Genomic DNA, 16901 nt, shown 5'->3' with positions numbered 1-16901 from the left:
GTATGTGTTCCCCCACCAGCTGGATGGGACGCCAGTCCATCGCAGCGTTACTCAAGAAACAGGAAGAAAGAGTGAGAGAAAGTGGGGGCAAAAGAGTACAACAGGGGTCGCCACCACCCCCTGCCAGAGCCTCGTGGAGCTTTAGGTGTTTTTGCTCAATAAACACACACAAGGCCCGGTCTGGGAATCGAAACCGCAATCCTCCGACCGCAAGTCCGCTGCCCTAACCACTGGGCCATTGTGCCTCCACGATAAAGCACCTTGCTAAGTCATATAATCCCATAGGGTCACTTTCCCAGTTCCCATGTTGTATATATTCCCCACTGGATAGGACATCGGTCCATTGCAGACTTACTCGATTTTGTCAGCTGAGTGGACAGGGACATTGTGAAATGACACATTTTATTCAAGAACATAACACTTTGTCTGGTCCAGGAATTGATTATAACCAGTAAATGACACCTCCACTCTGAAGGGGAGAACGGAGTTTGTGTTTTGTTGAGAGAGGGCTGTTTGTCTTCTTTACTCCTGTGGTTAACTCTAGCATTGAAATTATTCATATCTGGCCCAAATATTGTACAAGTCTTATGTTCAAGCTGGGTACATCAGACCTCTCACACCTACCCTACAAGCTCATTCTAAAAATAAACAATCATTTCATCAAGACATCAAAGCTATGAGATAATGCAAAATGAAACCATTTCCACCAAAACACGATTTGAAATAGTGTGAAATTCTTAACAGTGCAAAAAAAATTTTTTTTTTTGTTAATGTTTAAGCATTTAGCGTTTAAACCTGCTGAATCTGGTCAAAATATTCTGCTTGGTTTTTGTCGATGCTAGCCAAATGTTAATCTAAAAATAAACCACTACATCCTCAAGATCTCAAAGCTCCAAGACAATACATGATTAATTTGGATAAATGTGAATATGGGTGCAGGCATGGCTGTGTGGTAAGAAGCTTGCTTCCCTACCACATGGTTCCAGGTTCAGTCCCACTCTGTGGCACCTTGGGCTAGAGTCTTCTACTATAGCCTCGGGCCAACCAAAGCCTTGTGAGTGGATTTAGTAGGTGGAAACCTAAAGACCATCATATGTATATGTATATATTTATCTTTCTTTGTTCCCCCCCAATATCACTTGACAACCAATGTTGGTATGTTTATGTCCATGTAACTTAGCAGTTTGGCAAAAGTGACCGGTAGAATAAAGAGCCAGACGAAATGTAGCCAAGCATTTTGTCTGATGTGCCAATGATACTTCTAGATCACCTTGTGTGTGTGTGTGTTATTTCTTTACTACCCACAAAGGGCTACACACAGGGGATTATATCGACCCCAGTGCGTAACTGGTACTTATTTAATCGACCCCGAAAGGATGAAAGGCAAAGTCGACCTCGGCGGAATTTGAACTCAGAACGTAGCGGCAGACGAAATACCGTTCAGCATTTCGCCCGGCGTGCTAACGTTTCTGCCAGCTCGCCACCTTTTGTGTGTGTGTGTGTTGCTCTCGTTATTTGGTGAGATACCTAAGTGTGTGTATCTGTGTCTTGTTATTGTTGTTTCTTAATGTTACCATTTTTACGATTCCAAATTGGTTGTCTTTTGCAGAAAGAACATGTTTCTGAAGCCAAGGAAATGTTCAGCACATCCAATAAAGTGACTCGACCAGAGAAGGCATTGATCCTAGCGTTTATGGCAGGATCGCGAGGTCTGTATATTATTATCGCATCTTCCATTAATTGTCAAAATCACATTGGCATCATTAATGTCCTCCTTCATCATCATCATCATCATCATCATCGTCATCATTATGCATACCTATGTGTATATTTAACATTTTTGTTCGCTGGCACTCCATCTCTTACGACAATGAGGGTCCCAGTTGATCTGATCAACGGAACAGCCTGCTCATGAAATTAACATGCAAGTGGCTGAGTACTCCACAGACACACATACCCTTAACATAGGTCTCAGGAAGATTCTGCGTGACACAGAATGTGACAAAGCTGGCCCTTTGAAATACAGGTACTACTCATTTTTCCCAGCTGAGTGGACTGGAGCAGTGTGAAATAAAGTGTCTTGCTCAAGGAAAAAATTCACCGCTGGTGATTGAACTCACGACCTTATGATCATGAGCCGAATTCCCTAACCACTAAGCTACACTCCTTCACTATATAATATATTTATATAGATATATATACACATACATCATCATCATCGTTTAACGTCTGCTTTCCATGGGTTGGACGATGTTCCAGGTTCAGTCCCACTCTGTGGCACCTTGGGCAAGTGTCTTCTACTATAGCCTCAGGCCGACCAAAGCATTGTGAGTGGATTTGGTAGACGGAAATTGAAAAGAAGCCTGTCGTATAGATATATATATGCGTGTGTGTGTGTGTGTATATATATGTATGTGTGTGTCTGTGTTTGTCCCCCCAACATCGCTTGACAACCGATACTGCTTGTGTTTACGTCCCCGTAACTTAGCAGTTCGGCAAAAGGGACCGATAGAATAAGTACTAGGCTTACAAAGAATAAATCCTGGGGTCGATTTGCGTCGACTAAAGGCGGTGCTCCAGCATGGCCGCAGTCAAATGGCTGAAACAAGTAAAGAGTTGATGCACATAAAATTTTCACAATAAAATCTTATATAGACCCACCAGAGGGCCGTATGGACCCTGGTTGAGAACCACTGGGTTAGGTGAACTCAGCCAATACTAAACATGAACTTAACGATTCAATTTGATTTATTGTAATTTAATTTAATGCTGCTTTGTGTTGTGTCATTTGCAGTTAACCCGTGTCCTGAGCAAGGAGACATCATTAGTATACGCCTCAGTGAAAACGAGGAGATTCGAGCACAACCAGAAGGAACAAAGAAGGTTACCGTGGAGACTTTCTTCCAAATGAACTATGTCACCGGTGAATGGAAACGTGTTAGTAAAACACACTAAATTAAACTCGTTAGGAGAGAAACAGAGAGAGAGAGAGATTGAGTGAGAGAGTGAGAGAGAGTAACCAAACAACCAACCGATGGATTGATAAAATAAAGAAATAATGATAATAAAGAAAAGAAAGATGTATAAATTATTTAATGAGACTACTTACAAAGCAACAAACAGTGACACATCCTAAGCTTGTTTGCACACACACACACACACACACACACATACACATACACATGCACATTCATTCAACAGCATGCATGGTGGGACTGAATATAAGATTTATCAGGCTTCTACAACATGCTGATCCTAATCTCCCCTGTGTACGAGGACATGAAGAGGATTGTAGGCAAAAGTTTGCCTTCCCTTTCTCGTTCTATTATAACACATACATACATACGGGAACACACACACACATATACCCATCCATATGTATACTGTGTCTCATACATGTGTGTGTGTGTGTGTGGATATATACATATGCTTGTCTACTGTTTTATATATATATACCATCAGATTGGAGCCTAGTGTAGCCATCTGGTTCGCCAACCTCAGTCAAATCATCCAACCCATGCTAGCATGGAAAGCAGACGTTAAACGATGATGATGATGGTAGATATACATACACCTACGCACACATACAGGTATGCATATATGTGTGTGTGTGTCTATAGCTAGAGAGAGAGACATACACCTTATGTATGAATACATGTTGAATGATGATAATGACGAATTATGGGTACATGTATGTGTGTGTATATATATATATATATATATATATATGATGTATGTGTGTGTTTCACATACATACATTATATTTATATATATATGATTTTTTTATACAGTTTACAAAAGAATAACTTGTTGGTTCATGCATTCGAGACACAACAATGATTTGGCAGATTTATGTAGCATAAAACTACTGGTAGCTCTTTTGTAAATTGTGTAGACTAAATGATATTTATCTCTCACTGGATGGAGTATTTTTTTTTTTGTTGATTCTGCTTATAGCAGAACTGTAAACACACAGACACATACCTCTCTCTCTCGCTATATATATATATATATATATAAAATCTTGAAATAAATAAAAAATCACAAATCTTGTAATTACAGCTACCAAAAGTTCCTTGGTTGGAATAATTTATTCTGCCATTTATGAAGGCTGAAAACAAGACTGTTTGTCAGCTGTTCTTTGAGCAGATAATGTTTAACCCTTTTGATACCAACCTGCCTGAGACCACCCCAGGTTCGATGACATAAGCTTACTGTGTTAAAGTGGTCTAAATTATAATTTTCCGTCAAAATTTCATGACAATTTATTCTCGACTCCAGTTTAATAATGAGAAAGTCAATTTACTAAATACTTCGTTATTTTAAAAATTAATTGAAACAAAGGTAGCATATGTTGACAGAAATATGGTAATGAGGAAGGTTAAACGAGAGATGCTTCTAAAAAGACAAAAAGATAAACAAGCTTTGTGGTTTTTTTTATTTTAAGTTCCTGTACTCTCTTAGCTAATTGAGTACTTTTCTACATGTTGAAGCATATATATATATATATATATATATATATATATAGGCACAGGAGTGGCTGTGTGGTAAGCAGCTTGCTTACCAATCACATGGTCCTGGGTTCAGTCCCTTCTGTGTGGCACCTTGGGCAAGTGGATTTGGTAGATGGAAACTGAAAGAAGCCTATCATATGTAGGTATATATGTGTGTGTCATGTATATATATATATGCATGACGTGTGTGTGTCTGTCTGTGTTTGTCCCCCCACCATCGCTTGACAACTGATGTTGATGTGTTTACGTCCATGTAACTTAGTGGTTGGCAGAAGAGACCGATAAATACTAGGCTTACAAAGAATCAGTCCTGGGGTTGATTTGTTCGACTAAAGGCAGTGCTCCAGCATGGCCACAGTCAAATGACTGAAACAAAAGTATATGTGTATGTATATATATATATGTATATGTATACATATGTGTATGTATACATACATATATATATATATGTGTGTATATCATCTAAAAGATTGTCAGAAGAAACTCCATAGCTACATCCATTTATATCACCGTCATTACCACAAACAGACAACAACAACTATATGAAACTAATACTACTACTTGTACAACAGAAACAAAAAAAAAATGAAATACTTGCTGAACACAAAGGTGTTGAGGACCAACAAACTGACCACTGAACTCCTGCTACTACTACTACTACCAATACTACTATTGTATCCAATGTATCTTGACTCTACCTCTGTCTAAAATGCTCAGTCTGTCTTGGAATTAGAACTCAGAATATGGAATTTACAGAAACACCTGTATTGTGTCCTTCGTTTGTTTCTTTTTTTAGCCTCTACATTCCTTTAGCTCTCACCTGTTGCTTGTTGCATTGCTTCAAAATATGTTAGTTTTTTTTTGGGGGGGGGGTTTTAGTCTTCATTGAAGCCCTTCTGGGAGCCACTGCTGGCTTATTTTTTCTTTCTGTTCATCAACATCATCATCATCATCAGTTTAAGATCCATTTTCTATGCTGGCATGGGTTGAATGGTTTGACAGGAGCTGTCCAGACTCCAATTGTCTGTTGTAACATGGTTTCTATGGCTGGATGCTCTGCCTAACACCACCAAATTTACAGAGCACAGCAGGTGCTTTTTACATGCCACTGGCACAGGTGAATTTATGCATCATCGGCACCTCTAAAGGACAAGCCTGTCGTCATCATCATCATCATCATCATCATCATCATCATCATCATCGTTTAACGTCAGCTTTCCATGCTAGCATGGGTTGGACGATTTGACTGAGGACTGGTGAAACCAGATGTCTACACCAGGCTCCAATCTGATTTGGCAGAGTTTCTACAGCTGGATGCCCTTCCTAACGCCAACCACTCCGAGAGTGTAGTGGGTGCTTTTACGTGTCACCAGCATGAAGGCCAGTCAGGCGGTACTGGCAACGTATGGATAACAAGAGTGTTACTCAGCTTGACATGTCCTCTGAAGTACAGCAAATCACCACAGCTCTCAGTCCCTTGTCTTTTTCTCAGTGATGCCCTTTCTTACCACTTTACAATTATTATAAGCTAGATGTAGGCCTGGCTGTGTGGTTAAGAAGCTCATGTTGCAATCCATGTGATATTGGGTTCAGTCCCAATATGCTACACTTTGTTCTACTGCCTTCTACCATTATAGCTTCAAGCTGACCAAAGCCTTGTGAGTGGATTTGATAGATAGAAACTGTATGTGTGTGGAGGGAAGGTCATCATCATTTAATGTCTGTTTTCCATGTTGGTATGGGTTGGAAGGTTCAACACGAACTGGCAAGTCAGAAGACTGCATCGATCCCTGCTGTCTGCTTTGGTATGGTTTCTATGGCTGGGGGCCTTTCCTAATGCCAACCACTTTACAGAGTGGACTGGGTGCTTTATACATAGCACAAACGCTGGTGGAGTCTATTTTGGTATGGCTGGTTACCCTTTCTAATACCAATCACTTTACAGAATGGACTGAGTGCTTTTTATGTGGCCCCAGCAGCAGTAGGATCACCAAACAACTTACAAGACGAGGCCCTTTAGCTGAGGGGTGGGAGGGAGTAGTAGTCTGGATCAGAAAAAGGAGTATTGCATTAGAAGGAAAATATGGCTGCTTCAGGTGGGGGAGGGGGTAGTGGACTGGGGATTGGAGAAGACAAGTGGATGGGTGAGTTCACAAGATTGAAAAGGGAGATGTAGATGGGGGTGATACTCAGAGGAAGTGTTAAGCATAAATGCACAAACGGAAAACAGACACAGAAGACCACCAAATCCTCATCAGCTGTCGGCCAGGGGAAGAGGGTCAAACGCAGTTTCACGCCTTCAACGATAGTATTACCCCTTCTGCTGGCGCTGGCTGCAAGAAGCCGCCGGGAAATGGCGAGTCAATGAACAAGGGACCGAACATGATAGAAAGTGAACAAAAGAAATAAATATGCAATAAAGAAAGTGAATATATAAATGCGATTCAAGACGAGATCATAAATGGACGGACCAGAGGCAAAGACGAAATGTGGACATACGAATTGTTGTTGGCACTCCGTCACTTACGACGTCGAGGGTTCCAGTTGATCCGATCAACGGAACAGCCTGCTCGTGAAAGTAACGTGCAAGTAGCTGAGCACTCCACAGACACGTGTACCCTTAACGTAGTTCTCGGGGATATTCAGCGTGACACAGTGTGACAAGGCTGGCCCTTTGAAATACAGGCACAACAGAAACAGGAAGTAAGAGTGAGAGAAAGTTGTGGTGAAAGAGTATAGCAGGGTTCGCTACCATCCCCTGCCGGAGCCTCGTTGAGCTTTTAGGTGTTTTCGCTCAATAAACATTCACAACGCCCGGTCTGGGAATCGAAACCGCGAGTCCGCTGCCCTAACCACTGGGCCATTGCGCCTCCACTGAACATATGAATAAACTGAATTTAATCAGCAAAATGCGACCTTAGGGCCAGGCAGGAGACGAAAATATGGTTAATGCTATGTGGAATATCCTAAAGCAGTGGTTTCCAAACTTTTTCGGGCTGTCACCCCCTCCGACACCCAGGCCACATTCCTAGCGCCCCCATCACACAGACCTCTTTCTGAAGCAAATTCAAAGCAACTGTATTTCACAAACAAAATTTAACCTAGTGAACCCATTATTTTCATCGCCCCACTTTTCTTCAATGGAGCATTCCACAGCCCCCAGAGGGGCAATACTGCCCACTTTGGAAACCACTGCCCTAAAGGATTAGAAGCAGAGAGAGAAAATACGACCAGTCGCTTCGACGGTCGGCATGAAATGGAAAAGAGAGAGAATATCAGATGGCTACGGGTCACGTGTCAGTAGTAGGAGGGAGAAGAGTGGTAGATGGGCAAAGGACGGGAACGGATAGCAGCACAGGGGGTGTAGAGAGGGAAGAAAGGTAGAGATATATATGGAGGGCTGCTGAAAAGTTCCTGGCTTTAAGGATATCGCAAAAGGCTTTCGTTGGAGTCCTAACCTTCCAAATTCTTTTACAGGGCTTAGAAAAACTGTAGGACTGCTGTAATAAATATGTGAATCTGAAAGGAGATTATGTCAAATAAAATCATAATTAACTGATCCTCCTGTATTTCCTTTACCCAGGGCCAGGAACTTTGCAGCACCCTTCAACAACAATAAGTATTAGGAACATAAATTGTGGCTAAGGTTTTGGTGGAATATTTTATTTCAAAACTAATGAAAACAAGACATTTGTACTCAGAGCCAGAGCCGGATTGGTAACAAAATAGCTAAGTTTTTTTAGCATGTAGTTCTGAGTTCAACTTCAAAGAGCTTATTGTTTTCTATGAATTGTGGGCTGTGTAGTTATGAAGCTTGCTTTCCAATTTATGTGCTCTTGGGTTCAGTCCCACTAATCGGCGCCTCGGACAAGGGCCCAAACATTACGATAGCCAGCTCTGAGCCAACCAAAACCTTGCAGGTTGATATGGTAGACGGAAACTGAAAGACGCTAGTCCTATGTTTATGTATATATATATATATATTATATCAATTTTAATTCAGTTTTCATCACAGCTGTCCAACGAACTGGAGAGTGAAACTTCAACAGTTTTTGCAGCTTTAATAAAGCATATTACTCTATCTTTGATATTCGAGAACCATTTTCCCCACCTTGTTTTGTACTTGTGCTCACCTGTGTGAGTATAATTAATATATATATATATATATATATATATATATATATATAAGCATACGACTAGCATCTTTCAGTTTATACATATATATGTGTATATATATACACACATATTCATATATATATGTGTGTGTGAGTAAATGTTAATATTGAACAGCAAAAATGAGTACTCAACAACGCATTGGTGGATACATAATCTTTATTTGTGGGTTGACAAGACTACGATTGGTTTCATGTACAGCGAACTCTCAACAGTTATTAAACCTGCCACATGGCGACGTTGTTATTCGTTTGCACCTTGGATAATTGTAGAGAGAGTTCTCTCATCACTACCAAGGACCCCTTTTCGTTAAATGACTCTTCCCATGCACCCCAGGATACTGAGAGGTCTGTCAGCTTAATATGTTCATGAATTTACGTAAAAATGGCACGAGAGCAAAATAGTTAAAAATGGCACCACAAGCTTACTGAAATATATACTATTGGCTCATAGCCCGTATTTCAGCAGTCCCATTCTTTATTTTGTACATACATGCAGATATACATAAATACATACTTTTGTGTCTGGGGAGAGTCATTCTCTTTTGGTGCCTTATAATTTAACACACTCACCGGTAAAATTTCCACTTATTCCTTATTTTTATTTTCCGAAAATTTTCGTTGCGTCTTGCAACCTTTTTCAATAGTCGAAAAGCTTGCAAAACGCAACGAAAATTTTAGAAAAATAAAAAAAGAAATAAGTGGAAATTTTACCGATGAGTGTGTTAAATTATAAGGCACCAAAAGAGAATGACTCTCCCCAGACACAACAGAATATGCTTCAACACACGAACTCACATAAAGAATCTTACAAACCAAATCCCAAAACGAAATATACCACATATATTTATAAATATATGAGCTTTTGAATAAGTTCTCCACCAATAATGGTGCTTTCATACCGATGGGCTTGGTAAAAATTATTAATTATTAATTGATTTATTAATTAATAAATTGATAATCCTTTACCCTTTTAATTTGTAATAATTATATCCATATGTATGTATGTTTTGATGCTTACATATACATATAATCAAACACGTACACATTATTTATCGAGTACATATATTTAAACAAGTATTGAATCATGACCTTGACGAGAGGATTAAAATGCAAAAAAATTAGATGTATAACTTCTTTTATTTTGGGAAATTTTCAGAAAATCTTTGCGAATTTTGTGTTCTACACTCGGGAATTTATACGATTATGAAAAGAAAAAAATATACGAGATAATTCAGAAAACATTTCATGTGATAATTTCAACGACACATTCTCCTAACAAATAACTCTCCAGCTTAAAATTATATATTTTGTTAATATTCTGTTGCTACAAAATGACACATTCTATCTTTCGGTTATTTTTACGAATTATTGTGATTGGACTATTAATGTTAACTATAGTATGGTTCAAAATGGATTTTATCTTTAAGAACTATTTGAAGGATTCAGTCTTTAAGATGAAACACGAAAGAAAACCTAATCACACTTCTGGTGAATATTTCATTGATACAATTGGTTGTAAGATACTAAGGTTCCAGGTTCCAGAAGATGATTTTGATATTAATCGTTCTCCAGTGGTGTGCCCTGGTCCACCAAGGTTAACAAAAGTCGTTGGTACAATGTTGTACGTGGACCAATCAATTAAAGCAGATTATTACTCGAACAAAATTAAACGCTGTCAGAAGTGGAATGTTACACGAGGTAACAGCGATAATAGTATTATTTTGGGAAAACCGACTACCTTTCATAACCAAACTAAAATTGATGCTGAATTCAGTTTCATAAAATGTGAAGGAGTTAATAATTCCGTCTTATATACAGATTTCTACAGTCGTATCATTGATAAAAAACATGTGCAGAAGAAACTGAAATCTCAGTCTGGTAAAAGAGCTGAAGATATTCCACTTAGTGTTCTTCTTATTGGAATTGATTCAACGTCTCACAATAGCTTCTCTAGGCAAATGCCTCGTTTGAAGAAGTACCTTCTAGAAACACTAAAAGCTTATTCGTTTCCTGGATTTACAAGGGTTGGTGAAAATACCTTCCCAAATATACTAGCATTATTATCAGGAAAATTTCTGAGCGAGACTAAGTGGCGTTCCGGCCAGGTTTATGATTCCTTGGATCTTATATGGAAAAACTATAGTTCAAGAAATGCTATAACAGTCATGGCAGAGGACCATCCCTACATAGCAGCATTCAATTATGTAGCGCGTGGATTTCGAAAACAACCGACTGATTATTATTTTAGACCTTTAACTATTGCAATGAAGAACAAATTTCGGAACGAGTTCTGTGTAGGCCCTCTTCCTGAGACGGATTATGTACAACATTATATGAAGCAGTTTTTAAAAAAGTATAAAATGTCTTTTTATTTTGCCCTTACATTTTTCACACGTTGGACGCACAATCACTTGCATGGTGCGGCTAGATGGGAAGACAAACTTTTGGGGTTTTTTCAATGGCTTCATCAATCGAAAATACTAAACAATACTTTGCTGTTTTTCTTCGGGGATCATGGTTTCCGCTTGGGTGGATTTCGTACAACTGTCGCTGGAAGTCATGAAGCAAATTTACCTTTTTTATTTTTCATTGTCCCAGAATGGTTCAAGATCAAACACAAATCAAAAGCCGATTCTGTTCATAGAAACCAAAATCGTCTTGTGACGTTTTTCGATTTTTATGCCACGCTTTCTGAAAATCTGAACAGAGGGAAACAAATTCGAATGATGATGAGTAACAGAAGCATCAGTCTTATGTCACCAATACCAAGTAACAGAACATGTAAAGAAGCAGAAATACCTGCGCAATTCTGTGAGTGTTTCTCAGCAAGAAAGCAAGTAAGTGTTGAAAATGTGAACGTGACCCAAGCAGCCAACGCTGTTGTGAAATCACTGAATAAACTTTTAGAAAAAGGAAAAGCGAAAAAATGCGCAAAACTGAAATTGAAAAAGATAATACGTGCTTTTAAATATAGAAGTACATACTCTGTAACGTTAAAAGTGTCACCAAGTGAAGGAATTTTCCAGTCTTTGGGGGAATATCGTGGTAAAAACTTTCAACCGCTTGGAGAAATTTTACGAATCAACATATATGGTAACCAATCTCATTGCGTCAAAACACGTAAACTGAAACCGCTTTGTTTTTGTACGTAAACTGTTGATTTCTATTTAATTATCTTTTCTATATTCGTCCACATAACTTATTAAGTGTTTTCTTGACAGTTTCCAGCATCAAACTAAACACATGTAACATAATAACCATTGATCCAAATAACATAATTATAGGCACTCTTCTTATTAACAACTGCCATAATTGCTATATAAACTATTGTACTCATGAAACGGGTGTCATAGTTGAGCGGTGGATTTTAAGAATAGGTATCACAAACTCATGGAGAAGGAAAAGGGTTATGAACTGGTTGACTGATTCCTTTTGAGAATCTTTTGTTCAAAATATTTAATTCTTTAGATTTATGCCCTACATTTCCACGTGCCTTTTCTAGTGAATTTTTACTCTTACTTTTCTCAATAAGGTCGTGTTAACTATTCCGAATGTCCGCCAATTAGCTTCTTTGCACCCATTTCATGAGTGTGCTAGATGATTTACTAATCCCTCAAGAAAAAAAAAATAACTGAATGGCTCAATTTATAACAAGATTAAACAGCTGGTACACAAGGAGATAAGGAATTCTGGTCCAAAACGTGCTTGTTAGGCAAAATGTTAGTTAGCGCGTGTGACTCCCAAAAAACAATTTTTGGGGAGTCGTGCCAACGGCGATTTCTGATATTATCAAGAGACATTTTAATTGTTGTCTCAAAAATCAAATCAAATAAACAAAAATCGCACTATCTATCTATCTATCTATCTATCTATCTATCTATCTATCTATCTATCTGTCTGTCTGTCTCTCTGTCTGTCTGTCTGTTTGTCTGTATTTCTGTCTGTCTGTCTGCTGCCCACCCATCCACCTATCTACCTACCTCCCTGTTTGTATGTCTGTCTGTCCGCCCGTTCGTCCGTCCGTCCGTCCGTCCGTCCGTCTGCCTGCCGGTCTGTCTGTCACCCAAGAGCAGGTGTAGCAAGATATACTTACCCAGAAAGGAAGGTAGAAGAAGGTTAAGTAATATCAGAAGAAGGTTAAGTAATATCAGTAGAAGACTACGTGGAGTTAGCTAGAGTAAGTATTGCCTCCTATGTAGGTAATAGTGAAGAAAGTTTATTTAGACCTGCTAGAGTCACAGTAGGACAGAGAAACAAAAAAGCCAAATGAAGTTGATAACGAGAAAAAAATATTATCTGACTGGTAAGAGGAGGCTTTGCATTGTAGATTCCCAAAGGTAGTTGCAGACAGATGACAGTAGCTTGTGCCCGTCTTACCAAATCCTATCTCAGCTTCCATTGATTCAAGTTGGAAACCACCCGAGAAATTCAAATAAAAAATATGTTCTGTACATTTCCTAAAAGTCGAAGAATGAATTTCGAACCACAGTTAAGTAAAAAAAAAACCTAAAAAAGAACATTTCCATTGAGATTCACTGGTGAGTCCAACGGTACATATAGCGTGGGGAGTCTCCGGTGACTCCCATGGTAGGCAACATGCTAATTGCAAGGCACATTTACTGCTGTTATCATTAAACGAGATAGATATGGATAGATACGTGTAACAAGATGTCACCTGTGTTGATGTCTTTATCCAGGTAATGTTGTAGAAACTGTCACAAGCCAACGGAGTTATTGTAATATATGGTCACCTGGAACAATATCATTTGAATAACTTACATTTTTTTACCACTCACCACTTCAGGCACTTCAGTATAAACTGTTTATTTTCACAGCATTCAGATATTCTATACTATTTTTTCACAGGACTTTCATTTCCTCCGCCACCCCCACTATTCCACCCAACATTCCTGGGGAAATCGGGGTTGTCTTCGGGCCTCTTTCCATTGGGTCCTATCAGAAACAACCGTCATTACACTTTCCGGTTGGACTCTCAAGCGTGACCAACTGAGACTATGGATATCATCCAATCATCTTGTTCTTGGTCTACCCCTTCGTTTCCTGCCGTTTGGATCGACTTGAAGAATCCGTTTTGGGGATTTTTTCATGCGACATTCTAATTACATTTCCGTAATATCGGATCTGTGACCTCTCACCGGACTTTCGTCATCAAACTTCTCGTCGCAAAAGTTACTTTCACACTTCTCTCACCAAACCTTCCATCACCAAAACTTTTCGCCGTCACGCATACCTTCACCAAACTTCTCGTCGTTAAATTTTTCGCCGCCAAAATTTTATTACCAAATGTTTCGTCGCCATGCATATCGTCGCCACAATTTCGTGATTAAACTGTTCACCACAGTTCTTATTTTTCACAGGACAAATTTATTATCATTAACGTTCTCTGTCTTCTAATAAAACAAAATTATTTTGTCATTAAAATAAAGTACAGTTGTTTCAAAAAATATTTGTGTTGTCTTTATTTCCTTTTAAATAAAAAACAATTTCGTGCATTCGACAATGAAAAATCTTGCAATATATAATTGACCTTCTGAGTTAATATTCTACTGAAGTCAACAGAGCTACTCTTTCCCTGAAAACTGGTTCAGACCGGTGTCTCAGGAGATTGACAAAAGATTGATAAAAGAGAATCTGGAATTCTAAGCAGAATTATCGCCAATCTTATAGTTTTCAAAATACCAGCGGAACTTCCACAAGGACTCTTAGTATTATTTAAAGTAGCAAAATATGAAATACTGATACATGCGAGGTCTTTATTGGCAAAACAATAGATTAAAATGCAGTTTACCGTTGCAAATATGTTCTTAAAAACATAAAATAAATTGCAATAGAAGCCAGTGACATTACTGACACCCTATAATTTCCTGTAAGCAACTTATGTAACATGACCAATGTATAGAGAAGCGGGCCGCATGAGACATGACTTAACATCTGGTGAGATGCACTACTAAAAGAAGTTTAAGATGTTTTGGTTAGGCGTGCCATTCAGAAAGTCCTGCGGGCAACAGGTCCCTCATGACTGGTATAGAAGGTGCACATATTTAATATAACATGAAAAACCATACATATATATTGTATCTGATGAAAGCAGTCACATTTACTGGAAAACAACAATCTCTAAACTTGTATTGCCACGCATGTTCATGCAGATATGAGTATATAAATTATCACAAGCCACCCATTGTCACCCCATTGTTGCCTAAGTTTCTTCTAAGCGAGAATCCATTGCCCCCTTCTAAAGTCTGTATATGGATGTTATCATCGTTTGGATCAACAAAATTCAGTGAATTGTTGACAACTTCATGAGCATAGAAGTTGCCTTGACCTACATAGGAAGCCTTGCTATCGGATATCAAATGTGTTTAATGAAATTTTGGGATGTTGTTATCGTCCCTTTTAATTTCCATCGCAATTTACATTCATTTTTGTCGGACTATTCCTTGTCACTTTTTTATAACGGTTAACCAAACAATACACAGACCCCCCACAAGCACAAATACCACAAAACTGGTAATTTATATAAATAGAATTATAGAAATAAAAATAAAGTTCTAAAATAACCAAAAACATAAAATTTAAAAATGTAGCCTTATTGAACTTCATTTAAAAGACCATACCTCTGTAGGATGGTTGAAAATGTTATAACCGACACCTTAAAAATATTTTGTCACCCCCTAAATCCAGCCAAATTAGTTTCTGTTACGTTTAAGAGATCTCAACATTCTCGCTGAGAAATACGCCAGAGCGCTACAAGCTTACTCATTTACAGCCGAGTAGACTGCAGCAATGTGAAATGAAGTGTTTTTCTTTATGAACACAACACACCGCACGGTCCAGGTATCGAAACCACGATCTCGAGATCGGGAGGACAAAACCCAAACCACTAGGCCACGCACCTTCGCAGTTATTCAGGTAACGACAAAACTTAATTTAGAAAATGTGCTAAATTCCAGTTACATTCAATCAATTAGAAATTGATGAAATTATGTTTTAATGAAGAACGATAGGGAAAAATAACAATCACAAAATCAACAAATATTGAAAGGAAATGCAATATAATTTATTTTCAAACAGCTTCTGCCATGGAGTATTACAGTAGATATCAGAAGATATCAAAAAGATATCAGAGTTTCTATTCCACTTGACTGGTTTATTTAATAAAATTCCAACTGATTGGTTTATTTAATAAAATCGCATAAATATAATTAAGCTCTTTCCCATTAATGAAAGCCAATTTTTTTTATTTGAATAATCTAACACACTCATGAGACGGGTGCAAAATAGCTGAGTGGCGGACATTAGGAATAGTTATCACGACCTTATTTAGAAAAATACTAATAAAAATTCACTAGAAAAGGCTCATGAATATAAATGTAGAGAATTAAATACTTTGAACAAAAGATTATTTCTCAGAAAGAAACTATCAACGAATTCGTGCTCTTTTCTTTCTCTATGAGTTTGTGAGGTCTATTCTTAAAGTGCACCGCTCAACTATGACACCCGTTTCATGAATACAATAGTTTATTTACCAATCCTGGCTGTTGTTAATAGAAGAGTGTCTGTCTGTAATTATGTTATGCTATTTAGATGAATGAGTATAATGCTGGAAAATATCTTGGAAACATTTCCTAAGTTACATATACGAGTGTACAAAAGACAATTAAATAGAAACCAGCGGTTCACACACAAAAACAAAACGGTTTCAGGTTAGGAGTGTTGACGCAATGAGATTGGTTACCATATATGTTGATTCGTAATATTTCTCCAAACGGTCGAAAGATTTTACCACGGTATTCTCCCAAAGACTGGAAAATTCCTTCACTTGGTGACACCTTTAACGTTACAGAGTATGTACTTCTATATTTAAAAGCACGTATTATCTTTTTCAATTTCAGTTTTGCGCATTTTTTCGCTTTTCCTTTTTCTAAACGTTTATTCAGTGATTTCACAACAGCGTTGGCTGCTTGGGTCACGTTCACATTTTCAACACTTACTTGCTTTCTTGCTGAGAAACACTCACAGAATTGCGCAGGTATTTCTGCTTCTTTACATGTTCTGTTACTTGGTATTGGTGACATAAGACTGATGCTTCTGTTACTCATCATCATTCGAGTTTGTTTCCCTCTGTTCAGATTTTCAGAAAGCGTGGCATAAACATCGAAAATCGTCACAAGACGATTTTGGTTTCTAT

General features: G+C 38.2%; 3 protein-coding genes across 3 annotated transcripts in view; 2 read left to right on the top strand and 1 right to left on the bottom strand.

Annotated features, from left to right (window-relative positions):
* LOC106874145 (negative elongation factor A) overlaps positions 1-3917 on the top strand; it is an 18287-nt gene extending 14370 nt beyond the window's left edge. The window contains exons 10-12 of the mRNA XM_052975646.1: positions 436-451; positions 1533-1709; positions 2795-3917. Coding sequence (XP_052831606.1) covers positions 436-451; positions 1533-1709; positions 2795-2955 — 354 coding nt within the window. The 3' untranslated portion in view covers positions 2956-3917. The remainder of the gene's footprint in view (positions 1-435; positions 452-1532; positions 1710-2794) is intronic.
* A 6003-nt stretch (positions 3918-9920) lies between these two features.
* On the top strand, positions 9921-14154 carry LOC106874152 (uncharacterized). The gene has a single exon (XM_014921774.2). It carries the CDS (start codon positions 10021-10023, stop codon positions 11839-11841), a length of 1821 nt encoding a protein of 606 aa, XP_014777260.1. The 5' UTR covers positions 9921-10020; the 3' UTR covers positions 11842-14154.
* Positions 14155-15748: 1594 nt separating this feature from the next.
* LOC106874143 (uncharacterized) overlaps positions 15749-16901 on the bottom strand; it is a 5866-nt gene continuing 4713 nt past the window's right edge. Inside the window, exon 3 of the mRNA XM_014921761.2 lies at positions 15749-16897. Within this exon, the coding sequence (XP_014777247.1) occupies positions 16390-16897 (508 nt within the window). The 3' untranslated portion in view covers positions 15749-16389. The remainder of the gene's footprint in view (positions 16898-16901) is intronic.

This window comes from Octopus bimaculoides, chromosome 22 (assembly GCF_001194135.2).
Source record: "Octopus bimaculoides isolate UCB-OBI-ISO-001 chromosome 22, ASM119413v2, whole genome shotgun sequence".
NCBI classification, from domain to species: Eukaryota; Metazoa; Mollusca; class Cephalopoda; order Octopoda; family Octopodidae; genus Octopus; species Octopus bimaculoides.
Note: the sequence above shows the minus strand (reverse complement) of the source record. Positions and strands in the feature narration are given on the sequence as shown.